The sequence below is a fragment of the Chionomys nivalis genome, chromosome 8, assembly GCF_950005125.1.
Source record: "Chionomys nivalis chromosome 8, mChiNiv1.1, whole genome shotgun sequence".
In the NCBI taxonomy this organism is placed as follows: domain Eukaryota; kingdom Metazoa; phylum Chordata; class Mammalia; order Rodentia; family Cricetidae; genus Chionomys; species Chionomys nivalis.
In genome coordinates this window covers 49,228,089-49,250,316 of record NC_080093.1, presented here as the reverse complement: position 1 = coordinate 49,250,316, position 22,228 = coordinate 49,228,089, and the positions used below count along the sequence as shown (strand labels likewise).

The window sequence follows — 22,228 nt, the reverse complement described above, 5'->3', positions numbered from 1 at the left end:
CGCGCTTCGCCCACAGAGCAAGACGCCTGCGTAATGCGTAAGGGGGCCGGCTAGGACGGCGGTGGGCGGTACTAATACTAGCAACAGCGCGGTCGCGCACCAGTGACGTGCCACGCAGCAGGCGGTGAGGACGTACGCGGCCCTGCTTCTTCCTCTTTCTTGACTCCATCTTCGCGGCAGCAGCCTCGGCGTCCGCGGGTTAGGTGAGACTCGGGGGGCAGCTGTCCCAGTTGCGCTCGGGAGCGGGCCGTGTGCGGGCTCAGAGGTGCGGGGAAGTCATAGGACAAGGGCTGTTCCGCAGCCTTGTTTCCGATCGCGTTCAGGTCCATGGCGAGCCCGGCCTAACGCATGTGAGACGGCGCGCTTGCCCGCGCCGCTTCCCGTCCGCCTGCCTTCCGGGACGCTAATTCCCTTCTCTCAGAAACCTTTCTTTTTTCAGTCGCCAACATGCAGCTCTTCGTACGCGCCCAGGAACTACACACCCTCGAGGTGACCGGCCAAGAAACGGTCGCCCAGATCAAAGTAAGTGTGTAAAGCCCTTTGACTCGACCTAACTGTGCTCCTTTATCCCCAGGTCCTCAGCTAAAACTTGTCTACTTTTAAACGTTCGGTTTTTGTCTGTAGGCTCATGTGACCTCATTGGAAGGCATTGCCCCGGAGGATCAAGTCCTGCTTCTGGCTGGCTCGCCGCTGGAGGATGAGGCCACCCTAGGCCAGTGTGGCGTGGAAGCTCTGACCACTTTGGAAGTAGCTGGCCGCATGCTGGGAGGTAACTGCTTTTTCCCTGTGAACTAATGGGATGCATGTAACTAAAACATGGGACAGTTCATTTCTGTGGCAGTACACTTGTGTCTTCTATGGTTTGGTTCTAAAAGGTATTTCAGTCTCTAATCAGACTGGTTCTCAGTGTTCCCACTAAAATCAAAATCCAGTTGTGTGGTAGGCGTGTACGCCTTTAATCTTAGCACTTGGGAGGCAGAGACAGGCAGGTCAGCCTGTTGTACAGAGCAAGTTCCAGGACAGCCAAGGCTGTACAGAGAAACCGTGTCAGAAGGAAAGACAGTAATAATGAAACTCAGGATTACGAGGTTCTCAGAGTGCTCTGGTCTTTGTTTTGTATGTAGTTAGCTAAGGATATAGAGTCCTTGCTTTAGTATCAAACCCTCAGCACTAAGTAAACTGGCCACAGTGACATTGAGACGGGAACCAACCTAGGTTAGCTATTCTGTGACCCCATCTCCAGCCTCTGCTGCTTGGCTTCATTCCTTGTTGGGGCCCCAGATTTGTCATTAGAAGCCTAAGAGTAAGTAAGCAAGTTGTTCTGGGCAGGGCGTTTGCCTCTTACCTGCTGCCTTTCTCCTTACACAGGTAAAGTTCATGGTTCCCTTGCCCGTGCTGGAAAAGTGAGAGGTCAAACTCCCAAGGTAAGTGCCAGAGTTGCTATTTGAACTTTGTTTTTCCTGTTGCAGCAAAGTCAAGGCCTTTGATTTGTCTGTTTGCATTCTTTCATGGAGAGGAGCTGGTGGGAAGGGTGCCGGGCATGGGAGAGGTCAACCAGAGTCTTACAAGTCCTTCCCTTTCCCAGGTGGCCAAGCAGGAGAAGAAGAAGAAGAAGACAGGCCGGGCCAAGCGGCGAATGCAGTACAACCGTCGCTTTGTCAACGTCGTGCCCACCTTTGGCAAGAAGAAGGGCCCCAATGCTAATTCCTAAGTCCTATTGTGATCCTGGCAGTCTAATAAAGTCCCTTTGTCCAAACATGTTACTGCTTTCTTCATTTGCAAGGCCTTAGGTAGAAATAGACCTCTTCGGCTAGGGAAGTGCGTCTTGATCATTAGGAAGGGTAAATGAGAATCAGCACTTGGGAGGGCAGAGGCTGGTGAAGGCCACCCTGGTCTACACAGAAGACCCTGTGTCAACCAACAAAACACATAATGTTAAATTGTTTTGTGGAGGCAGCGATGGAAGGGAGGGAAGGGCTTCGGGAGAAGATGAGTCGGTCTTAACTGAATTTGGGACCAGCAGTAGTATCAATAAAATCCAAAGCACAAGGAGCATGGGATCCCTCAGCTTTGCAAATTGGTATTGCCTGATTAGATTGACATCCTGCTCTTACCTGTCCTAGCCTAATCACAGCTAGGACTGTGAGCAATGGGCTTCCGGTTCACCCAGACCCCACTCTGGTCCATGCTTTGGAACCTACTCTCTTGGAATGCGCCTTGGAGTAAGGTTGCCTTGCGGGACGCCCCATTCCATTTAAATTTTGTTTTTGTTTCTCTGTAGCTTTGGTGCCTGTTCTGGAACTTGCTCTGTAGACCAGGCTGACCTCGAACTCTGTCTTCTCTGCCTCCAAGTGCTAAAATGGTCTAGTTCCAGGACAGCCAAGACAAACTTTGTCTCAGGAAGAAAAAAAAAAAAGCCAGGTGGTGGCCGCACACGCCTTTAATCCCACTACTTGGGAGAAAGAGGCAGGCCTCTAAATTCAAGGCCACCCTGGTCCACAGCCAAGGCTGTTAACACAGAGAAACCCTGTCCCGGAAAGAAGAAAAAAAAAATTTCAGCACATTGTTTTGTTGTTAAGACAGGGTCTCTTGCCGGGGGTGGTGGCGCACGCCTTTAATCCCAGCACTCGGGAGGCAGAGGCAGGCGGATCTCTGTGAGTTCGAGACCAGCCTGGTCTACAGAGCTAGTTCCAGGACAGGCTCCAAAGCCACAGAGAAACCCTGTCTCGAAAAACCAAAAAAAAAAAAAAGACAGGGTCTCATGTAGTCCCAGACTGGCCTCAATTTGTATGTTGATGTGTGTATCTTATCTCCAGATTCGTTACCGAGTGATTTATGACTTAATTCTTGGGGAGTTTTATTATTAATTTGGGTTTTTTGTTTTTTTCTCAGTATGTAGCTCTGACTATCCCGGAACTCACTATGTAGTCCTCAAACGCACAGAAATCAGCCTGCCTCTAGTGACCTGATGCTGGGATAAAGAGCGTGTGTCCCTATTCACTGCTAAAACCCTGGGTTGCTTTTTGGTTTGGTTTTGTTTCGATACAGGATACACATACAGCCCTGAATGTCCTGGAACTAGTTCTTGTAGACCAGGCTGGCCTCGAACTCACAAAGATCCGCCTGCCTCTGCCTCCAGAGTACTGGGATTAAAGACGTGCACCACCACCGCCCGGCGACCCTGAGTTTTTGTTGTTGGTTGGTTGGTTTTGTTTAAAAGATATTTTATTTTTGCACAATTTGGTAAAATCACGGGAAACAAGCTGGGATCAGCGACATAACGTTTAACGACATAACTCTGCCAGCCACCGTGCTGGGGAGCGCTTGACCGGCTTCTGTACATGCCCAAAGGGCTACTCGGGAGCCGGAAGTTACCGAGAAGCCTCGGGAATGTGCCGAAAGGCGGCTACGTCGCCCCACGCACAAAGGCGGAAATAACCGAAGAAGCGCCGGAAGTGGCGGGGCTGCGGCGGCTGTGTGGTGTCCGACACGCGGCGCCAGTTGCCATGGAGCCCGTAGGGCTCTGCGGCTTCTGCCCAGGCGGAGAAGCGCTGCCGGCGCGCTACACCTGCCCGCGCTGCAACGCTCCCTACTGCTCGCTGCGCTGCTACCGGGCGCATGGCTCCTGCGCCGAGGACTTCTACCGCGATCAGGTGCTGCGGGAGCTCCGCGGCCGGAGCGCCTCCCCTAGCCGTCTGGCGGGCGCTCTGCGCCGGCTGCGCGAACAACGCGAGACCGAGGATGAGCCCGAGGAACTAGGCCTGAGGCCCGGCCCGCGGCCAAGCGGCCTTTCTGGACTCTGGGAAGGCTTGGCCCCGGCTGAGAAGGCGGCGTTCGAGCGACTGCTGAGCCGTGGCGAAGCTGGACGCCTTTTGCCTCCTTGGCGGCCCTGGTGGTGGGGCCGCGGGGTCGGCCCGCGTTTTCTGGAGGAGTTGGACCGTGCCCCGGGCAGGGATCTTTCGGAGCCGGAGCTCGCCCCTGCGAGCACCGCGCCCGAATCTGCGGATGATGCCGGCACCGCGGTGCCACTTGCTGAAGACCCCGCGGCCGCTGGGCCGCCCTCGGTGCCCGCCCCTATCCCAGCACTAGCCAGCCTGAGCCGCAACCCGGCCTCGCCGCTCGTGCGCTTCCTGCTGCCCAATGTGCTGTTCGCCTATGCTCACACTCTCGCCCTGTATCACGGAGGGGACGACGACGCTCTGCTCTCTGATTTCTGTGCCACGCTCCTCGATGTTTCTGGAGCCCTGGGCGCCCAGCAAGTCTTTAACTCTACGGAGGAAGCTCTACAGGCTGCGGCCCACGTGCTGGAAGCGGGCGAACACCCACCTGGACCCCTGGGTACGCGGGGTGCTATGCAAGAGGTTGCTCGCATTCTGCTGGGCGAGGGTCCTGTCAACCAGAAAGGCTACACGCTGAGAGCGCTGGGGCACCTGGCGCAGACCCTGGGCCGTGCCCGAAAACAGGCTGTGGGTAGCGAGGAGCGAAATCGCCTTTACCGGGCTCGGAAGAAGTGCCAGTTCCTGCTGGCCTGGACCAACGAAAATGAAGCTGCCCTCACACCACTGGCTCTAGACTGTGCCAGGGCCCACCGAGAGCATGCTGTCACAGCTGAGGAGATGGCAACCCTTACTGGGGAGCTGGAACGGCTTTGGGGAGGCCCTGTGCCACCTGCTCCAAGGACTCTAATTGAGGAGCTTCCTGGCTGAGATGGATGTCTGTGTTATTAATAAAGATGTCACCGGTCTGCCCAAATGTTGGCAGTACCTTTCTTTTCTTCAAAGACAGTGCCCTATCATAGGCTCCCGTGGAGTTACTCTGTAGCTGAGGGTGATCTTGAAGGCCTGAGCTTGCCTCCACCTTGACTGTGCTAGGATTACAGGTGTTAGTCACTCTGCAGTGTTGACGACCAGAGGCTTCGTGCATACTAAGCCACTCTGAAACTGAGCTACATCCCCCTGAAGTGTCCAAACCGCTTTTCAGCTTTCCCTAGTCAGCTTGTCCTCTACCTCTGCCCGTACCCACCAAAAAACTGACCCCAGGATAGAAGAGAAACACAACAAAATTGGAAACATTTATCCAACAAGTCAAAGTATTTCCGTATGGAAGCAGTGGCTCCTTGCTTCAAACCTCTTCTGAGGCTAGTCACCCCTGTGGAGCAGAATGGGGGGCACGCCCTTGAGGTGTGTTCAGACCTGCCGCCTAGGTGGGTTTGCTTCAGTAGACGTAGGGTAGGATTCGGTAAGGCACACGCTTGCAGTACTCCTGCCAGGCCCGGCCGTACTTGCGGAGGCACTGCTGCTCATCTCGGGCCTCGCGGTGCACTAGCAGCGCCGTAAAGTAGAGGAGGTAGAAGTAGGGCAGCAGGTGGGATACCCCTGTAGGGAAGGGGCTGCACGATCAGACCCAGCACCCAGGTTGTACCGGCCTTCACATCTAATGGCGCACAGGGGCAGGGTTCATCTCCAGTCCCTGATCATCCCTCTACTAGGTACACCAGACAGCCTCTGTCACCACACCTGATCCAGTCCCAAACCCACTCACCACAGGGCAGGGACCAGGCCAGAGCCATGATGAGGTCTCCCAGGTAGTTGGGGTGACGAACCATACCCCACCATCCAGACACCAGCAGCTGCCGCCCTGTGGCAGTAGGGATGGTTTCCAGGCCTGGAGAAAGACAGCCAATGAAGCAGGGAGCCACAGAGCCCTGCCGCTTCATCTCACCCGTCGTCCCCAGGAGACCCAGCTCACCAGCCACACTGGGGTCAGACGGATTCTTTCGGAATGTGTTCTTCTGGGAGTTAGCACCACGGAAGATGTAGTAGCCAATAGCTGAGGGAAAGTAAGATCAGGAAGTGAGGTAGAAGTCTAAGTCTTCTGCCTAGCCCTGACCACAAGCCTGTCCAAATCCCAGGCTGTGTTATGATACCCAGGAGCTGGCTCCCGCTTCAGAGGAACATCAGCGCCTGAACCTACCTAACAGTAGTGAATAAAGTATGAGAGGGAGGGGAACGAAGGCCTCCTACTGACCCTTAATGAAGCAGATGAACAAGGCCATGGGCAACCCCAGAGGCTGTGGATGGTAGAGCAGGAACTGGGCCTGCAGGCTGTAGGTGAAGGGTACCCAGGCTAGGTCTCCAAAGGCCAGCATGAAGCCAAATCCATCATGTATTATGTCCATGGTGGTAAGGACAGACTCCTGCAGGGACAGGACCCAGACACACTGGCTTGGTCCAGATGACATCCTCAGGATCCCGTTTGCCTCCCCTGCCCAATCCACCTCACCTCATACCAGAGGGCATCCCCCACATACAGCAACTGGAAACCATTGACCAGGCACATGGCCAGTGAAGGACTCCCCAGCAGCTCTGCCTCCTGCATCAGCAGGGCCAGGTTAATGACGACCTGAGGGAGGTGGAGACAGGGCCATTGTCTCTGGGTGGGAACATCGGAGTACAGTGTCAACCTCTCCCCTTCTCAGCTGTCGGCTCACACGGATCCAGGCAGAAACTCTGCCTATACTGCACTTGGGCAGAGGACACAGCCTTGCTAAAGCTCACTCTGCCACTGTCGTGTGAAAATGGGGATAGGCCTGCCTTGAGTTGCTTTTTAAAGAATAGCACAATGCTTACAGAGCTAAGATTTGCTTGTCGTGACCCTGTCCTTTACACCCTCGTTTTAGGCTTCAGTGGACCGGGCACTGTAACTGTAACTTCTTCGGTAATACTGGCCTGGTACTCTCATTAAGGGTACCTCTAACTTAGAAAAAAGGGGGGGGAGCCTCAATAAGTAGCCTTGGTTGGCCTGGAACTATGTACACTAGGCTGGCCTGGAAGTCACAGAGATCTACCTGCTTCTGCCTCCTGAGTGCTGGAATTAAAGGTGTGCACCACCACCTAGTCCTCATAGTAATTTTAGAAGAAAACTTCATTCCATCCTGTTTCTCCAGTGAGAAAATAACTGTAGAGTCTGGTATATGGGCAGGTCAATCCCCAGATCCATGGTGGACCAGGCCTGGTGTAATCCTAGTTTCGTGAGTAGCTGAGAGAAGCAGAGACTAGCCTGGACTATCCTAGTGAGAACTGTTTCAAAACCAGACCAAACCCAAACTCAGATTCTCCTGCCTCTGTGTAAGATCTCCCAGGTGAAAGCAGGGCCTTGCCTGAGTCCCTTTGGGACTCTCCACCAACCGGCCATGAATGTATGATCTTAACCCAAGAACAGCTGCTGTGCTGTCAAGGCTACCAGTGACAAGTTGTTAACTCTGACAAGCCCCTGGAGGCACGGTGCTGCCTTGGCCTTCAAGCAGCACTTGGTCATTGCCTTTGAAGTCAGTTTGTATTTGACCACAGCATTCAAAGCTCCACATGCTCTCCCAGCCTCCTCCCCCCAGAATCTGTCATTGCTGGCATGCTGTATATATTTAGTTTTGTGGTTTAGGGACTTTGTGTGGTAGCCAAATGGCTCTACCTAATCTCTCTCTCTCTCTCTCTCTCTCTCTCTCTCTCTCTCTTTTGGATTTGGTATTAAAACCCCTCTTGGTCTTAATACTAAAGCAAAACCGTGATTGCTGTCCACCCAACAATGCTAGCCCACCCTGCCCTTCTGGCCCAAGACCAGCATAGTTAAATCCAGCATGCACAGCATACCCAGCCGATGAGGCCAGGCCTCAGCTCACAGAAATACTTGAAGTCAAAGGAACCAAGGCGAGGGTTCAGCTCCCGTCCCAGAAAGAAATCATAAATGTGATTTCCTGGGGAAATAACAGAGAGTGAAGGACTGGTCGGAATCCCATCCCTCACCCCTACTTCACCAGGACCATTCTCACCTGAGTTTCCTCCAGGGGCCAGGGCAGAGACAGGAGCTGCCAAAGCCTTCACATAGAGAAGGAGGCTGAAGATGAAGCTGGTGAGAGTGGTCGCAAAAGCCAAGGGCAGGAGCATTCCAGGGAGTGCTCCCAGGGGCAGCCCGGCTGACACCCCCAGCCCCACCAACAGGGCTGTTAGCACCAGAGCCTGGAAGCCTGAACCACAGCAGAGTGAGTCCTGGGATTGCATACGTCCACAGCTACCACAGCACAGAGTAAACCCTGGAGTTGCATCCTTCCACAGACCACACGCGCACACACACAGAAATAGAGTAGCAGCATAATTCCACAGCCAACACACACTGCACGCAGACGTGCCCTGGAATAGAGTAGCAACGCGAGATTCCCACAGGGGAGCGTGTCATCAGAGCACCTCCGGCTAGACTCGGAACCCACCCCAACCCGTATCACTCAGGGACAGGATGGGGAAGCCCCAGGCACCATTAATAGGGTAGCGCAGACGACTCTTGTCCTTTAATTCCAGCCCTTCGGCCACCTACGGGTATAGGGAAGGTCGTATAAGGGTTGGGGAGGTCTTCTCCCCGGTAGAGCCCTCCCTGTCCCCTCCTCCCCTGTGTTAGAGCGCACACCTTGCGCGCCGGGAGCAGGTAGAGCGCCACCTGCAGACCGAGCCAGATGAACAATAGCAGCAGAACCCGTGGGCTCCACAGCTCCTCCAGCCCAGGCAGGTAAGCAGGTGGGCCCAGGAGCCGCGCCGGGCCCGACCGGGCCGCCAGGAGCAGATGGAACATGGTGGCAGGTAGCAGGAGCAGCATCGCCGTGACGCCTGAGGAGAGGGCCACTGTGTCGCGTGATCGCTCCCCAGAGCATTCCCAAGTCCACAGGCGCTTTGGGTCTCCTGCCTGCTTAGCAGGTTCCTAGCGCCATACTCCAACCTTGATTTTCATATTAGTCCTCCCAAAGACCATCCTGCTTTTTCTTCCAAATGTCTCCCATTCCACCAACACCCTGCTATACGGCTGCCAGCACCGGTCCATCCTCTTCTGCAGACATTCTGCCACCTGCGCACCCCGCCCTTCTGCCTCCTGATTTCCCAAAAGCCTTTTAGCTCGTATCCTACCCCGCTCTCGTTAAGTAGCATCGGTTCAGCCTCCACCCCCAATCTTCCCGTTTACCCAATGGCCCCCCGAATTCCAGTGGGGCCTGGGAGGCCTCACGAGGAGTCATGATCTCTGCTTTGTCGGGAAGCGATGGTTCACAAACGATCAAGGGAACATATCCGGCCCCATCCTGATGGCCTGGTTAAGCTTCTGTCAGGACACTGAGGTGAGACTGCTACAGCGCTTTTCCAGCAATATTTAAATGGACGCGCCCCCTGCCCATCCTGGGCCCAGCACAGCAGCCAATCAGCGCTGGGAGGCGGGACCTCGCTGTCGTCTCAGAAACTTCGGCGTCAAAACCCCACCCCTGGCAGGTCCCGCCCCTTCAGGCAAGAGGGAGGAGGAGGACACACAAGTTTATTAGACCGGTCCAGACACCCGCCAGCGGGGTGAGGACAGGGTACAGGCTGGGAGGACAGGATAGGACGATGGGGCTGCCTCGTGACGGCATCGGCAAGGCCTAGCCGCGCTCGCAGATGACCTCGACAACACTGGGTTCCATGGGCACTGGGTCCGGACAGCGCAGGGCAGCTGAGGCTACCACTTCATCTAGCAGCAGGTGCACTAGCTCCTCATCAGCCACAAAGCGCCACAAGTAGAGCTGCAGGAAGTGGCAGTCCACCTGCACCTGCTGCAGCCCGAAGCGCCCAAAGGTGCGCAGCCGCACACACTCCAGGAGAGTTTTCAGGCTAATCTTAATGATGCCAGTCAACACCGACACCTGCAAGTGGGCACACAGGGATGCAGCTCAGTAACTGCAGACTTTGGGGGAGGGGCATACACCTAACTTCTGAGCAGATACTAGGGAAATAACAAAGTAAGATAGAAATTTCCAGGGCCTAGGTGAACAGGGGAGAATCCAATGTTGCCACCAGGAGGGGCAGGGGCAGATAGGCCACAGGGGTCAGATCAGGGATGGGGCAGCAGTCTCCACTGACTACAAAGTGAAAATGGAGGAAGATAGCCCTGAGCTTGGGCCACAGTGAGGCAGAAATCAGTATGTGATGGGGAACCCCTGAAGACTCAGGACTATTTTGGAGACAAGACAAAGAAGACTTGAAGTCAGCATCCAGGCTGGAGCGGCAAGATGGTTTTGCTCTGGACTGCCTAGAAGCCCTAGAGACAGAGACTAGATGGTCAGGGTGGCAGGTTAGCTCAGATGAGGGCTCTCTGGACTGTTATAGGAGCCAAGCTTCCCCCTGGGATTTAGGCGAGAAGGTAGTTCAGACCTTGTTGAATTCCACAGGGCTGAACACATCGATGCGTTCCGAGAACAGCTTCTGAATATTGCTCAGGAGGTTTGTGTCCATCGGAGCACTGGAAGGTGAGGGAAGAAGTCAGAGCCCATTTTGCACACCCTCCCTCTTTTGTCTATCTCGGGGAGGAGTCCTCCCAGCCTGACCTGGGTGTGTAGCTAGGCGCATAGCGACTCTGCTGCCGAGAGCTGCTGTATACAGAGAAGGTCCTTTTGCTGGAATCGCTGCTCTGGGCTTTGCGGACACCTTCTTCATACAGGAGCCCCACCTGGTGGTGAAAAGAGGCGCTGCAAGGCGAGCATCGGGTACTAGCAGCAGCAAATTCCCTTACCTACTAGTTGAAGAATCATCGGTATGGTCACCACTTATACAATCAGGGGAGTGGAACAAGGGCAGGGCAAAAATTAGTCTGAAGCCCAATTTCAGCCCATCCCTGCTACAACTTTCTGGGTGACTCTGGGCCACCACATTCCCATAGGTATGAAATGGGGGTTCTGGTGGCACAATATAGATACAGTCAGATCCCCTTTGCTTGGCCCTTAGAGAGCTGCTATCCAGGGCCCTGCACGCATGCGGGCTCCAGCAGCAAGCCTGAAGCAGCACCTGTACATCAATAGCTGTAGTGTCCTCTACCACACGCTTCATGACCGCGCGCACGTTCCGGGGCTCCAGAGTACTGAGCCAGTCCCGTGTCTCCACACTCTTGCGTAGCATCTGTGATATGACGAGGCCTTGCACCTTCACGTAGTGCGTCAGCAGTCGCCGAGCTGTCTCTCTGGCCTCTGCACACAGGGTACTCACAGGGGTAACTGGAGACTGATCCTACCAGGAGAGCAGAAGACAATGGTATAGGTGCTAGGGAGTTAGGAGGTGAGCGAGCAAATCCTGGGAAAGATGCAGACTGCCAGTCTGGCTCTGGCAACAAGAGACTATCCCGTCTCCTGCGTTCCCAGCATTAGTTCCCGGGCCGTTTCACCTGCACCAGAAACTGCTCATCGGTGAGTGTGAGGATGTAGGAGATGGTAGCCGTCTCATAATCCAGGCAGAGGCGAGAGAGCAGCAGCAGCAGGGCAGGGGGCGTGGCACCTCCCTTTTCTCCAGGGCTGTCACAGAAGCTCTGGGCCGTCTGGCACATGGAACGGATGAAACCCACGATGAGGCCCTCACGGACTCCCTGGCTGCAGAACTCACCCTGTGAAAGGAGGGCCAGATCCATAACTCTCCAGGCAGGAGATTCAGCAAGGCCAGAGCATGGAGCTATTCCTGACCCTTTGCCCCAACCCTTCTCCAAAGGATAGCCTCATCCTGCTTCCCTTGCCTTGCAGGTGGTGGGGCTGGCAGGAGTCAGGTCCCTTGGCACCCTTTTATCTTTAGCCCAGCTGCATGGCATTTTCTCCGCCAGACTGCCTCCTGTGGACCTACATCCATATCCAGAGTGCCGGGAAAGGACTGTGTGGGGCTGTTACTTGTCCTCAGTTCCCCAAGCACTAGTAAAAGGGTGCGGGAGGGCCAGTCCGCAGAAAGAATAACCAAAGATTAGAGAGAGACATACCCGGAAGTAGGGCTTGTTGGAGAAGGACACTTCCTTGGCGGTAAACAGATGCACAGAGGCCAGAGAGGCCTTGATGGGGCTCAGGATGGAGCTGGCCACATTGGCCAGCAACTCAGCCAGGCTGGGGCCCTCCTTCCCAGCCAGGCGAGGTGCCGCCAGGGCCTGGCGAACATCTGTCAGGCAGCTCAGGAAAGCAGCCCTCAGACCCTGCAGATGGTGGCTCAGGCGCTCTCGGGCCACGCGCTCCACAATCTCGGTGGCCGATTCTGAAAGGCCTGCAGCAGCTAGCAGGGCCCCCGGTGCTTGCAGGCGCCGGTGGAAGCGATCAAGTGCCCGAACCAGCAGTGAGTTGTCACTGCCGCCCTGCTCCTGTGCCAGCCGCCGCTCCACCAGTACAAAATAGCGGCCACCCAACTCCCGTGCGAAGGCTGCCAGCTTCTCTGCACCAGCAGGGCCCTGAGCTGCAAACAGCTCCTGGTAGGTCGCTGCCACCTGGCAGAGGCCACCCACAAAGCCATTGCCACCGCGGTCGGTGAACTCTAACACGTCGGGACCTGGAGGGGAGGGCCCCAGGTCAGTCTCCAGGCTCCTCAGTTCTTCCTCCAGCCGTCCCCGAGCGTGGGCCAGGAACTCCTCGCACAGCTCCTCAGCCGGCTCACCCAGGGCCAGCAGCAGCTCCACACACTCAGCCTGCTCCGGGGCACCCGAGCAACCTTCCCTGTGGGGACAGAGATGCAATGAAGACAGCTGGTGGGGTGCAAGGAAGACAAAATGTGGGGAAACTCTTGATGTGATTGGAGAACAAGAACCAGGCCTGGAAACCACACCTGAAGCGCTGCCGCAGTTGCTGGGCCAAGCGGGCTGTGATGACCTGGCAGTCATCCTGGATGGCGCGGAAGGAGGGCAGGTGCTGGTACTGCTGCAGCACGGCCCTGGCGCGACCCTGGTAACGCACAGCCTGCCCGTAGGCACCCAGCTCCACGCACTTGGTGAGGCGCGATGGCAGCTCAAAAAGAAACTGAAGCTTCCGCAGCAGAGCATGCACCCCTAGGAGACAGGAAGGGTGTGTGAGCAGCAGAGCTCAGGGTAGAAAGCTGCAGGTCGGGCAGGTCCAGAGCCCACCTGCTAGCTTGGTGATGCGCTCGTGGCGGTCCTGTAGCGTGGCGCTGATGCGTGCACTGAAGTTGGTGATCACTGCCATGTTGGTAGCCAGCCGGTCCATCTCGTCTTCCATCTTCCGGAAATCATTCTTCATCTTCCGAATGGTGTCTAGAAGGGCAAGTGCCAAGAGGGAAATACAGAAACGACCAAGGCAGAAAGGTGCGGCTCTCACTGATACCAGAGATTTGCCTGAAATGGCTTGGGTCTTGGCCACAGCATGTATGGACAAGAGGATATGACGGTGCAGCAAGCTCTGCTTACCTCTATCCCTGATGCAAAGGGGAGACCCCTTAAAATTGGAGGGAAAATGTTGAAAAAAAATTAAACACCCAATCACTACCCTGACTCCATTTTGTCCAAACTTGCTCTCCATTTTTTTTCTTTTTGGTCCCATTTTGTTTCTGGAAGGGAACTGATCCCTGGCACCATCAGTACCCACCAGACCTGAGCCTGCATGTGTGAACCTCCGGGTTCCAGGACCCCCTTAACTGACAGAGGTTGCTGCATGCTCCTCTTGGCTCCCTACCTTTGTCCTTCCATATATAATCCTGGAGCTATTATTGACTAGGACTCCAAATGTGGAGAACCAGTTGTCACCCCAGCTTGGCCAAATGGAGAAGAAACTCCCACTTCACCTTACTGTCCTGATCCCCTCAGGATGATGGATGTGCAGAACTACTCTTTGAAGACCCGTAAAAGTAAACCCAGGAACAGGATTCTGGTACCAATCTCTCCCGTCCCAACAACAGCTAAGAGACACTTCACACCGGCTGGAACTTCTTGTGATCCAATAGAACACAAGCTCTGAGCCAGGCGATGGTGGTGCACATCTTTAATCCCAGCACTCAGGAGGGAGAGGCAGGTGCATCTCTGAGTTTGAGGCCAGCCTGGTCTACAGAGTGAGTTCTAGGACAGCCAGGGCTACACAGAGACCCTATCTTAAAAAATAAAATAAAAACAAAAGGTTCTGCAAAGGCAGGGAGTACCTGTCTGCTCCCTTCTGGGAGACCCTCTGCAGGCAGCATGACATGCAGGAAGCTTACCCACTCAGACCTCCTTCCCAAATGGCCCAGATTTTCACTGGACTTCTAGAACATGGTATATCTTCTCCAAAGTTCTTTCCCTTTCCCTTTTATCCCTTTCCCCTCGGCCCTTAATGCTTCTAGAGCGTCTGTGCCTCCCTCTTCAAACCCCATCTCAGGAGACCACATCTCACCTTCTGACGCCAAACTCACTGTCACACCTCTTGGTCTCCTCTTGCTCTAGTCTTCCCAACACAGCCTGGACACTGACAGTTGGATGCGCCTTTGGCCTATTGTGACTGGTCTCTTACCTCCATCTATTCTTACCTCTGCCTCCTCTGGTCCACGTCTCTTGACCATCACCAGACACTGCTCTATCTAAAACCTCAGCCTCAAGTCCTTTTTTTTTTTTTTTTTGAGACAGGGTTTCTCTGTAGCTTTGGAGCCTGTCCTGGAACTAGCTCTTGTAGACCAGGCTGGTCTCGAACTCACAGAGATCCACCTGCCTCTGCCTCCCAAGTGCTGGGATTAAAGGCGTGCACGACCACTGCCCGGCCAGCCTCAAGTCTTATCTCCTGTATCCCACCACCCAGTCTATCCACAACCCTAACCCAAGCTTAACATTTACTTCTATTCTGGCTTTTTGAGACATGGTTTCCCTATGTAGCCCTGGCTGGTCTGCAACTTGATATGTAGACCAAGCAAGTCTCCAATGTACTGTGATCTGCCTGTGTTTGTCTCCCAAGTGCCAGAATTATATTCAAGCACCATATCCAGTTTAACACCTATTCTTTTTGTTTGTTTGTTTGTTTTGAGACAGGGCCTCAATATGTAGTTCTGACCTGGAATGCACTATGTAGACCAGGCTGGCCTCAAACTCACAGAGATCCTCCTACTGTTGAAATTAAAGGCATAAGCCACTATTGCTGGCCTTCACAACTATTTTTTACTTTAAAAACATGAAGAACGGCCGGGCACACCTTTAATCCCAGCACTAGGGAGGCAGAGGCAGGCGGATCTCTGGGAGTTCAAGGCCAGCCTGGTCTACAAGAGCTAGTTCTGGGACAGGCACCAAAGCTACAGAGAAACCCTGTCTCGAAAAAACAAAAAACAAACAAACAAAAAAAAAAACCCCCCAAAAAAACCATGAAGAACATGGTGCTGTGGAATAATGTTCTTGTACCCTATAAAGATTTGTCACTCATATTAGTTTAATAAGACACTGATTGGCCAGTAGCCATGCAGGAAGTATAGGTGGGATGACCAGACTAAGAGAATTCTAGGAAGAGGAAAGGCAGAGAGTCTCCAGTCAAATGCAGAGGAAGCAAAATGAGAATGCCTTAGTGAGAAAAGGTACCAAGCCACATGGCTAAACATAGACAAGAATTATGGGTGAATTTAAGCTGTAAGAACTAATTAATAATAAACCTGAGCAGTAAGCCAAACAGTTTATAATTAATATAAGCCTCTGTGTATTTATTTAGGACTGAATGGCTGTGGGACTGGGTGGGACAGAAACGTCTGTCTACACATGGGGCCAAAGAGATGGTTTAGCAGATAAAAGCACCTATGGCTCTTAAAAAGGACCTGGTTTTAATTTCCAGCACCCACTTGGTAACTCACAACCAGTTGTAATTCCAGTACCAAGGAATCTGATGCCCTCTTCTGGCACCTGCTGACACTACATGCATATGGTACATGGACATACACTCAGGCACACACACACACACAAGAACACAAGCACAAACACACACACAAAAATTATTTTTTTTAAATAAACAAAGAAAGAACAAAACCAAAACTCAGAAAGCTAACAATCATAATGCAATTAAGAGATTTTTGTAATTTTTTTGCACAAAGAAGTTGGCACCAGGGCTGGAGAGATGGCTCAGTGGTTAAGAGCATCGCCTGCTCTTCCAAAGGTCCTGAGTTCAATTCCCAGCAACCACATGGTGGCTCACAACCATCTGTAATGAGGTCTGGTGCCCTCTTCTGGCCTGCAGACATACACACAGACAGAATATTGTATACATAATAAATAAATAAATATTAAAAAAATTTATTTAAAAAAAATAAAAATAAAAAAAAAAAGAAGTTGGCACCAATAGCAAAGGGAACTCTTTACATCAGTCACACAATCCATCAAACCAGGGCATTCACACGGCCCCCCCCATAGGGCCTCTCACATGCCAGGCTTGTGCTCTAGTCTGTTCCACCTTCCTAGTCCTTCCCATTCTTATTGAGTTCATGGTGCCATAGCAAGGAAGGTAGTGGTAAAGTAAAGATGCAAGATAGAAGTTACACATGAGCAACAGCGCGCGGAGCAGGGCTGTCCTAAGACAATACAGCCCTGCAGCACCAACCTGAAAAGTTACCAGTTAAAGTCTCAGACTGGGGCCGGGCGGTGGTGGCGCACGCCTTTAATCCCAGCACTTGGGAGGCAGAGGCAGGCGGATCTCTGTGAGTTCGAGACCAGCCTGGTCTACAAGAGCTAGTTCCAGGACAGGCTCCAAAACCACAGAGAAACCCTGTCTCGAAAAAGCAAAAAAAAATAAAAATAAAAATAAAAATAAAAAATAAAGTCTCAGGCTGGTCAGGACTACATAGTAAGACAATGTGTAAATGCAACAACACAGCCAGGCAGTGGTGGCACACGCCCTTAGTCCCAGCACTGGGGAGGCAGGGGCAAGCCGATCTCTGTGAATTTGAGCCCAGCCTGGTTTATAGAGCAAGTTTCAGGAAAGCCAAGATTATAACAGAGAAACCCTGTCTCAAAAGACAAAAAGAAAAAAGGAAGGAAGGAAGGTAAGAAAGAAGGAAGGAAGAAAGGAAGGAAGGAAGGAGAGCAAATTGAGATACCATCATTGCTGCTGACTTCATAGCCATAAAACCTTCAGACTGAAAACAAAAGCTGTCCCATGTCCAAACAAACACAAAGTGACCAGTGTTTGGTAAGAAAGACTCCTTTGGCTGGACGGTAGTGGCCCATGCCTTTAATCCCAGCACTCAGGAGGCAAAGGCAGGTCTCTGTGAGTTCAAGGCCAGCCTGGTCTACAGAACGAGTTCCAAGACAGGCTCTACACCCTGTCTTTTTTTAAAAAAATATATATATATTTTATTTATTTATTTATTTATTTATTTAGTATACAATATTCTGTCTGTGTGTATGTCTGCAGGCCAGAAGGGCACCAGACCTCATTACAGATGGTTGTGAGCCACCATGTGGTTGCCGGGAACTGAACTCAGGACCTTTGGAAGGGCAGGCAATGCTCTTAACCACTGAGCCATCTCTCCAGCCCTAAACCCTGTCTTGAAAAACGAAACAACAACAACAACAACAACAAAAAGACTCCTTTGGCAAGGCAAGGCTGGGTCTCACACGTGCTAGACAAGTCTTCTACCACTGAGCTCCATCCCAGCCATTGGCATGCTGCTTTCTGGCCTGGCAGCTGACTATGTGGATGTGTTCCCTTTGTGGCGTCCATATTATGAGTATATTCCAAAAGCCTGTTAATCTTTTGCTTTTTGTTTTGTCTGTGAGACAGGGTTTCATTATGTAGCCCTTGTTGGCTTGGAAGTCTATTAATTTTCAATAGGATTTTCTGCCCAAGAATTTTTTGTTTTGTTTTTTGTGGGCTTTTTGAGGACTGGCCAAGCTTTTCTACACTGGGGGTACAACTCTGTATTTCCACTGCTACTTTATCAGGGCTCTGTATCTTCTACATCCCAGCCAACATTATTATTTATGTAATTATGGCAATACTAGTGGGTGTGCAGAGAAGCCACACGTCCTTAATCAATAACAATATGGAACATCTTTCCATGAACTTATTTTTTATTGATTATGTAATGGGAGGAGGTGCTGTGCACATGTGAGCACCTGTGCACTCCACATTTCTCATGTGGCGGTCGGAGGACAACCTTTGGGAGTTGGTTCTCTTACTCAGCCACATGGGTCCCAAGGACTGAACTCAGATTGTCAGGCATGGCAACAAGCATCTTTACCTGCTGAGCGATCCAAATGCAGGACTTTCTGCATGTTGGGCAAACTCTTGGGGTACACCTCCAGTACATATCCACACACAACCTATTGAAAGTTTTTGTTTTGTTGTGAGACAGAGTCTCTTAAAGCTCAGACTGGCCTTAAACTTCCTGTTTCTACCTCTTCATTGTTTGAATTATGCGGGTGTTCCGTTGTGCCCACTTTGTTCAACTTTTTTTCTTTCTTTTATTCATTCATTCATTATGTATACAGTGTTATGCCTGCATTCTGCCTGCAGGCCAGAAGAGGGCACCGGATCTCATTACAGATGGTTGTGAACTACCATGTGGTTGCTGGGAACTGAACTCAGGACCTCTGGAAGAGCAGCCAGTGCTCTTAACCTCTGAGTCATCTCTCCAGCCCTCAACTTTATTTTTTTACTTCCTACCCTTTATACTACATCATCTCAACTGACCTATCTTCAAGTTTGCTCATCCTTCTGGTTTCTTTTTCTTTCTTTCTTTCTTTTTTTTTTTTGGGGGGGGGGGCTTTTCTTAAACAGCTGTGTCACAGCTCTGGCTGGCCTCACAGTCAGAGGTAGACCAGGCTGGCATCACATTCACAGAGACTCTTCTGTCTCTCACCACAGCCAGTTCTTCTGCTATTTCAATCCACTGCTCTGTAGCTCAGTCTGGCCTTTACTCATGCTAACCCTTCTCCCTCAGCTTCTGGAGCGCTGGCATTACAGACATCTGTCGCCAGTGCCAGTGTATTTCTTGAGGAAATGTAAAACTCTGCAATCTTGCCAAGCCTAGTCTTTGTGGGTTAGCCATCTCAGCTCTCCTAACGCTCACTTTATGATTTTTCCCTTCCTTAGAAAAAAGTTAAAAAAATAGTCAAGTCATCTCTCTCTTTTTTTTTTTTTTTTTTTTTTTTTTTGGTTTTTCGAGACAGGGTTTCTCTGTAGCTTTGGTGTCTGTCCCCGGAACTAGCTCTGTAGACCAGGTTGGCCTCGAACTCCCAGAGATCCGCCTGCCTCTGCCTCCCAAGTGCTGGGATTAAAGGTGTGCGCCACCACCGTCTGGCTCTCAAGTCATCTCTATTAAGCAACAGATAAATGTCAAACACTATACATACTCTAACAAATGAGAGAATGTAATACTGGCAAAATTCCTATGGAAAATTCCTCAGCACAGAAATCACTGTCTCTCTTCATCTTGAGGCTAGCATTAACAGACAAGCACCTACTCGATCAACCTGCTTGAAATCAGATAAAGGAGCAGCGAGGATGTGTTACTTAGCCACCACTGTGACACTGGGAGAGCAGTACTACCTGCAAAGACACACGCCCCCAGACGTGACATGCTCTGTGGCCTGCTTCCCGGGTGCAGTTTAGTGTTATTACACAAACCTCAAGAGTATCTTCTTTTTTTTGGGGGGGGGGGGTTTGAGACAGGGTTTCTCTGTGGCTTTGGAGCCTGTCCTGGAACTAGCTCTTGTAGACCAGGCTGGTCTCGAACTCACAGAGATCCACCTGCCTCTGCCTCCCAAGTGCTGGGATTAAAGGCGTGCGCCACCACCGCCCGGCAAGAGTATCTTCTGAAATGAAGCTAGAAGGCAGTGGGAGGAGACCTGAGCAGTCAGGCACTAGGGCTGGAGAGACAGTTCAACGGCTGAGAGTGTACTGCTCTTAGAGAGGACCTGAGTTCAGTGCTGAGCACCCATGTCAGTCAGCTCACAAGAGACTGGAACCCAGCCCCAGGGGACCTGACACCTCTGGTCTCTGGCCTCCAAGGACACCTGCCCTCACACATACATATCCACACACATAATTAAACACTACTAAATCATAAGGAATGAGGACAGAGAAAAGATGGGAGCGACAAGTCTACCCTCGAGGCAGACTTACCAGAAACAAAAGTTACTACTCATAAAATTAAAAAAAAAATTAATTGCCTGTGAGATGGTTTAGCAGCAGGTAAATGTGCCTGTCATCAAGCCTGATGACCTGAGTTCAATCCCTGGGACCCACATGCTGGAGAGAATTGACTCCCGGAAGCTGATACACACATATCCAAGATAAATAAGTGTAAAAGGACAAAAACTAAAGTTTACTGAAACTCCTCAGTGCTTCCTAAACACTTCAGATAAACTCACTTCATTTTATCCTTCCTCCCTTCCTCTGGTCGTTAGGACAACCCTCCCATAGTAACCGTTGCTTGCATAAGAGTCTAACCACACAGACAAGGACAGAGGTGACAGCGGATTGAAGTTGGGAAAGATTATGATCTGGGTCTCTTTCCTTTGATCCGTTTTTCTCAGCACAGGGGAGAGGTAAGGGCTAGAAGGAGTGTCTCCCAGCGGGATCACCTGTAGCCGAGATGAACTTGTTGTAGTTCTCATAGACCAGGGTCTGCATGTCGCTGTCTAGAGCCCGGATCTGTCGCACCATGTCCGTCTCACTATCCATCAGCTGGGCCAGAGGACATTCTCTACGCAGCTAGAGAAGCAGTTAGGAGCAGTCAGTGTTAGTGCTTATTCATGGCCCCCTGCCCTGCCTTAGCTTAGCTGGCTTTCCGTGTAAGACAACAGTGATTCCACCTTTATTAGGAATTCCAGATATAGAACCTATAAGTGACATACTTCAGGGGTTACTAGATTAGACCCAGTTTGGTTTTTCGAGACAGGGTTTCTCTGTGGTTTTGGAGCCTGTCCTGGAACTAGCTCTTGTAGACCAGGCTGGTCTCGAACTCACAGAGATCCGCCTGCCTCTGCCTCCCGAGTGCTGGGATTAAAGGCGTGCGCCACCACCGCCCGGCCAGCTTTCAAACTCTTCAGGCTCATCTTAAACCAGGTCCTGTTTAGCGCCTGTCAGGACATGGCCACGCCCACGACCCGGGCCTATCAGAACGTCAGCATCGAGACCACAGATCCTGTATCCCCTCCCGTCAGTCCTAACTGGTTCAGTGCTCGCTTAGCTCCAGATCTGCCCCTATTGCCCAGTAAGGGCCGTCCTCCTTTTACGAACTCTCGCTCCCCTCACCACATCAACTAACTGCATGGCATGACCTAGGGTCCAGTAGTATATTGGGGGTCTGGACCCTCCCCACTTCGCACACACACCTTGTCCAGATAAACTTCCGGGTCGAAGTGCGCCCCATTGAGATCTGTCGGGTCTAGAGAGTCAGGCCCCGCAGAATGCCCCGCTGTTTCCCCTTCCGAGAGGCCGTAGTAAAGCTTCAGCATCCCGTGAGTCTTCCGCCGACGCCCTGGAGCGTCCGCCTCGGGTCCTTCTGGGGAGTCCCCGGGCCCGGGCCCGTACCCGGGCCCCACAGCAGCCGCTGCCGCCATAGCTCCAACCGCAGCACAAAGGGATAAAGTTGGGGAGGGGAAGGGAAACACTTCCGGGAGCCATAACGTAGTTGAAACCAGGCGGTCCTTTAGGTGAAACGTTCCTCTGCAGCTATAGGACGTGTGAGACTAAAGTTCCACCTTGCGCTTCTGGAGTGCAGAGGTTTCACTGAGCTTCTGGCTCCTGTGACTGTGTACGGCTATAAAGTGGGCGAGTCCTGGCGTCCCACTCCTGCATCCCGACAGGAAAGACTCATGGAATATGTGCTTAGGTTAGCTGAATGGGCATTAAAATTAGGGAATATGCTTCACAGGAGGTCTACAAAGATCTGAAGTGCCCATTCAGTAATCTATACTGTCGCTCTAGGGCACTGTTTCCCAAGGTCCTGCGGGATTTCTGCTCACACTCAATATGAGAACCTCTGTTCTATGGTGCTTACAGAACAGACCCTGCAAACCTGAAGTGGCTGGGGAGATGTGCTGAGTGAGGAGGTGGGATTGACAATTCCTCAATTTCTGATTTAGACAAAAGACTCGGGCATTCAAAGGCGAAGCTCTCAAGAGAGAAGAGAACGAGGTCAGATTGGAATATGCTGAATTAAATAGAAGAAAATGAGACTCTACCAGTGATGTATGTAAACGTTACCGAGGATGGGCTGATAGGGTGGTGGTCTGCCGGGAGTCCCGTAGACCAAACGCTGACTACCATCTATTTTAATCTGTAAACCACGATTTAAAAAAATAATAGCCATGCCGCACTATTAATTCCAGCACTTGGGAGGCAGAGGTAGGTAGATCTTTGAGTTGGTACCAGCCTGGTCTATAGAGCAAGTTCCAGGACAGGCTCCAAAGCTAGAGAAACCCTGTCTCAAAAATAGTAATAGCCGGGTGGTGGTGATACACACCCCTAATTCCAGCG

At 52.0% G+C, this 22,228-nt stretch overlaps 4 protein-coding genes across 4 annotated transcripts; 2 read left to right on the top strand and 2 right to left on the bottom strand.

Moving 5' to 3' along the window:
* The first annotated feature begins 69 nt into the window (after positions 1–69).
* Fau (FAU ubiquitin like and ribosomal protein S30 fusion) lies at positions 70–1,760 on the top strand. Its single transcript, XM_057779184.1, has 5 exons — positions 70–203; positions 440–522; positions 625–769; positions 1,369–1,424; positions 1,586–1,760. The coding sequence occupies exons 2-5, from the start codon at positions 448–450 to the stop codon at positions 1,709–1,711; spliced, it is 402 nt and encodes a 133-aa protein (XP_057635167.1). The 5' UTR covers positions 70–203; positions 440–447; the 3' UTR covers positions 1,712–1,760.
* A 1,699-nt stretch (positions 1,761–3,459) lies between these two features.
* On the top strand, positions 3,460–4,761 carry Znhit2 (zinc finger HIT-type containing 2). Its single transcript, XM_057779103.1, has one exon. It carries the CDS (start codon positions 3,507–3,509, stop codon positions 4,704–4,706), a length of 1,200 nt encoding a protein of 399 aa, XP_057635086.1. The 5' UTR covers positions 3,460–3,506; the 3' UTR covers positions 4,707–4,761.
* A 296-nt stretch (positions 4,762–5,057) lies between these two features.
* Positions 5,058–9,201, bottom strand: Tm7sf2 (transmembrane 7 superfamily member 2). The gene is made up of 10 exons (XM_057778063.1): positions 9,001–9,201; positions 8,455–8,651; positions 8,306–8,360; positions 7,826–8,020; positions 7,647–7,750; positions 6,283–6,402; positions 6,028–6,196; positions 5,749–5,829; positions 5,542–5,664; positions 5,058–5,375 (listed from the first exon to the last, which is right to left on the bottom strand). Exons 1-10 carry the CDS (start codon positions 9,050–9,052, stop codon positions 5,215–5,217), a joined length of 1,257 nt encoding a protein of 418 aa, XP_057634046.1. The 5' UTR covers positions 9,053–9,201; the 3' UTR covers positions 5,058–5,214.
* A 124-nt stretch (positions 9,202–9,325) lies between these two features.
* Positions 9,326–21,357, bottom strand: Vps51 (VPS51 subunit of GARP complex). The gene is made up of 10 exons (XM_057778062.1): positions 21,082–21,357; positions 20,329–20,458; positions 12,916–13,062; positions 12,621–12,840; positions 11,794–12,511; positions 11,218–11,433; positions 10,845–11,063; positions 10,388–10,509; positions 10,215–10,302; positions 9,326–9,706 (listed from the first exon to the last, which is right to left on the bottom strand). Exons 1-10 carry the CDS (start codon positions 21,307–21,309, stop codon positions 9,446–9,448), a joined length of 2,349 nt encoding a protein of 782 aa, XP_057634045.1. The 5' UTR covers positions 21,310–21,357; the 3' UTR covers positions 9,326–9,445.
* Positions 21,358–22,228: the final 871 nt, after the last annotated feature.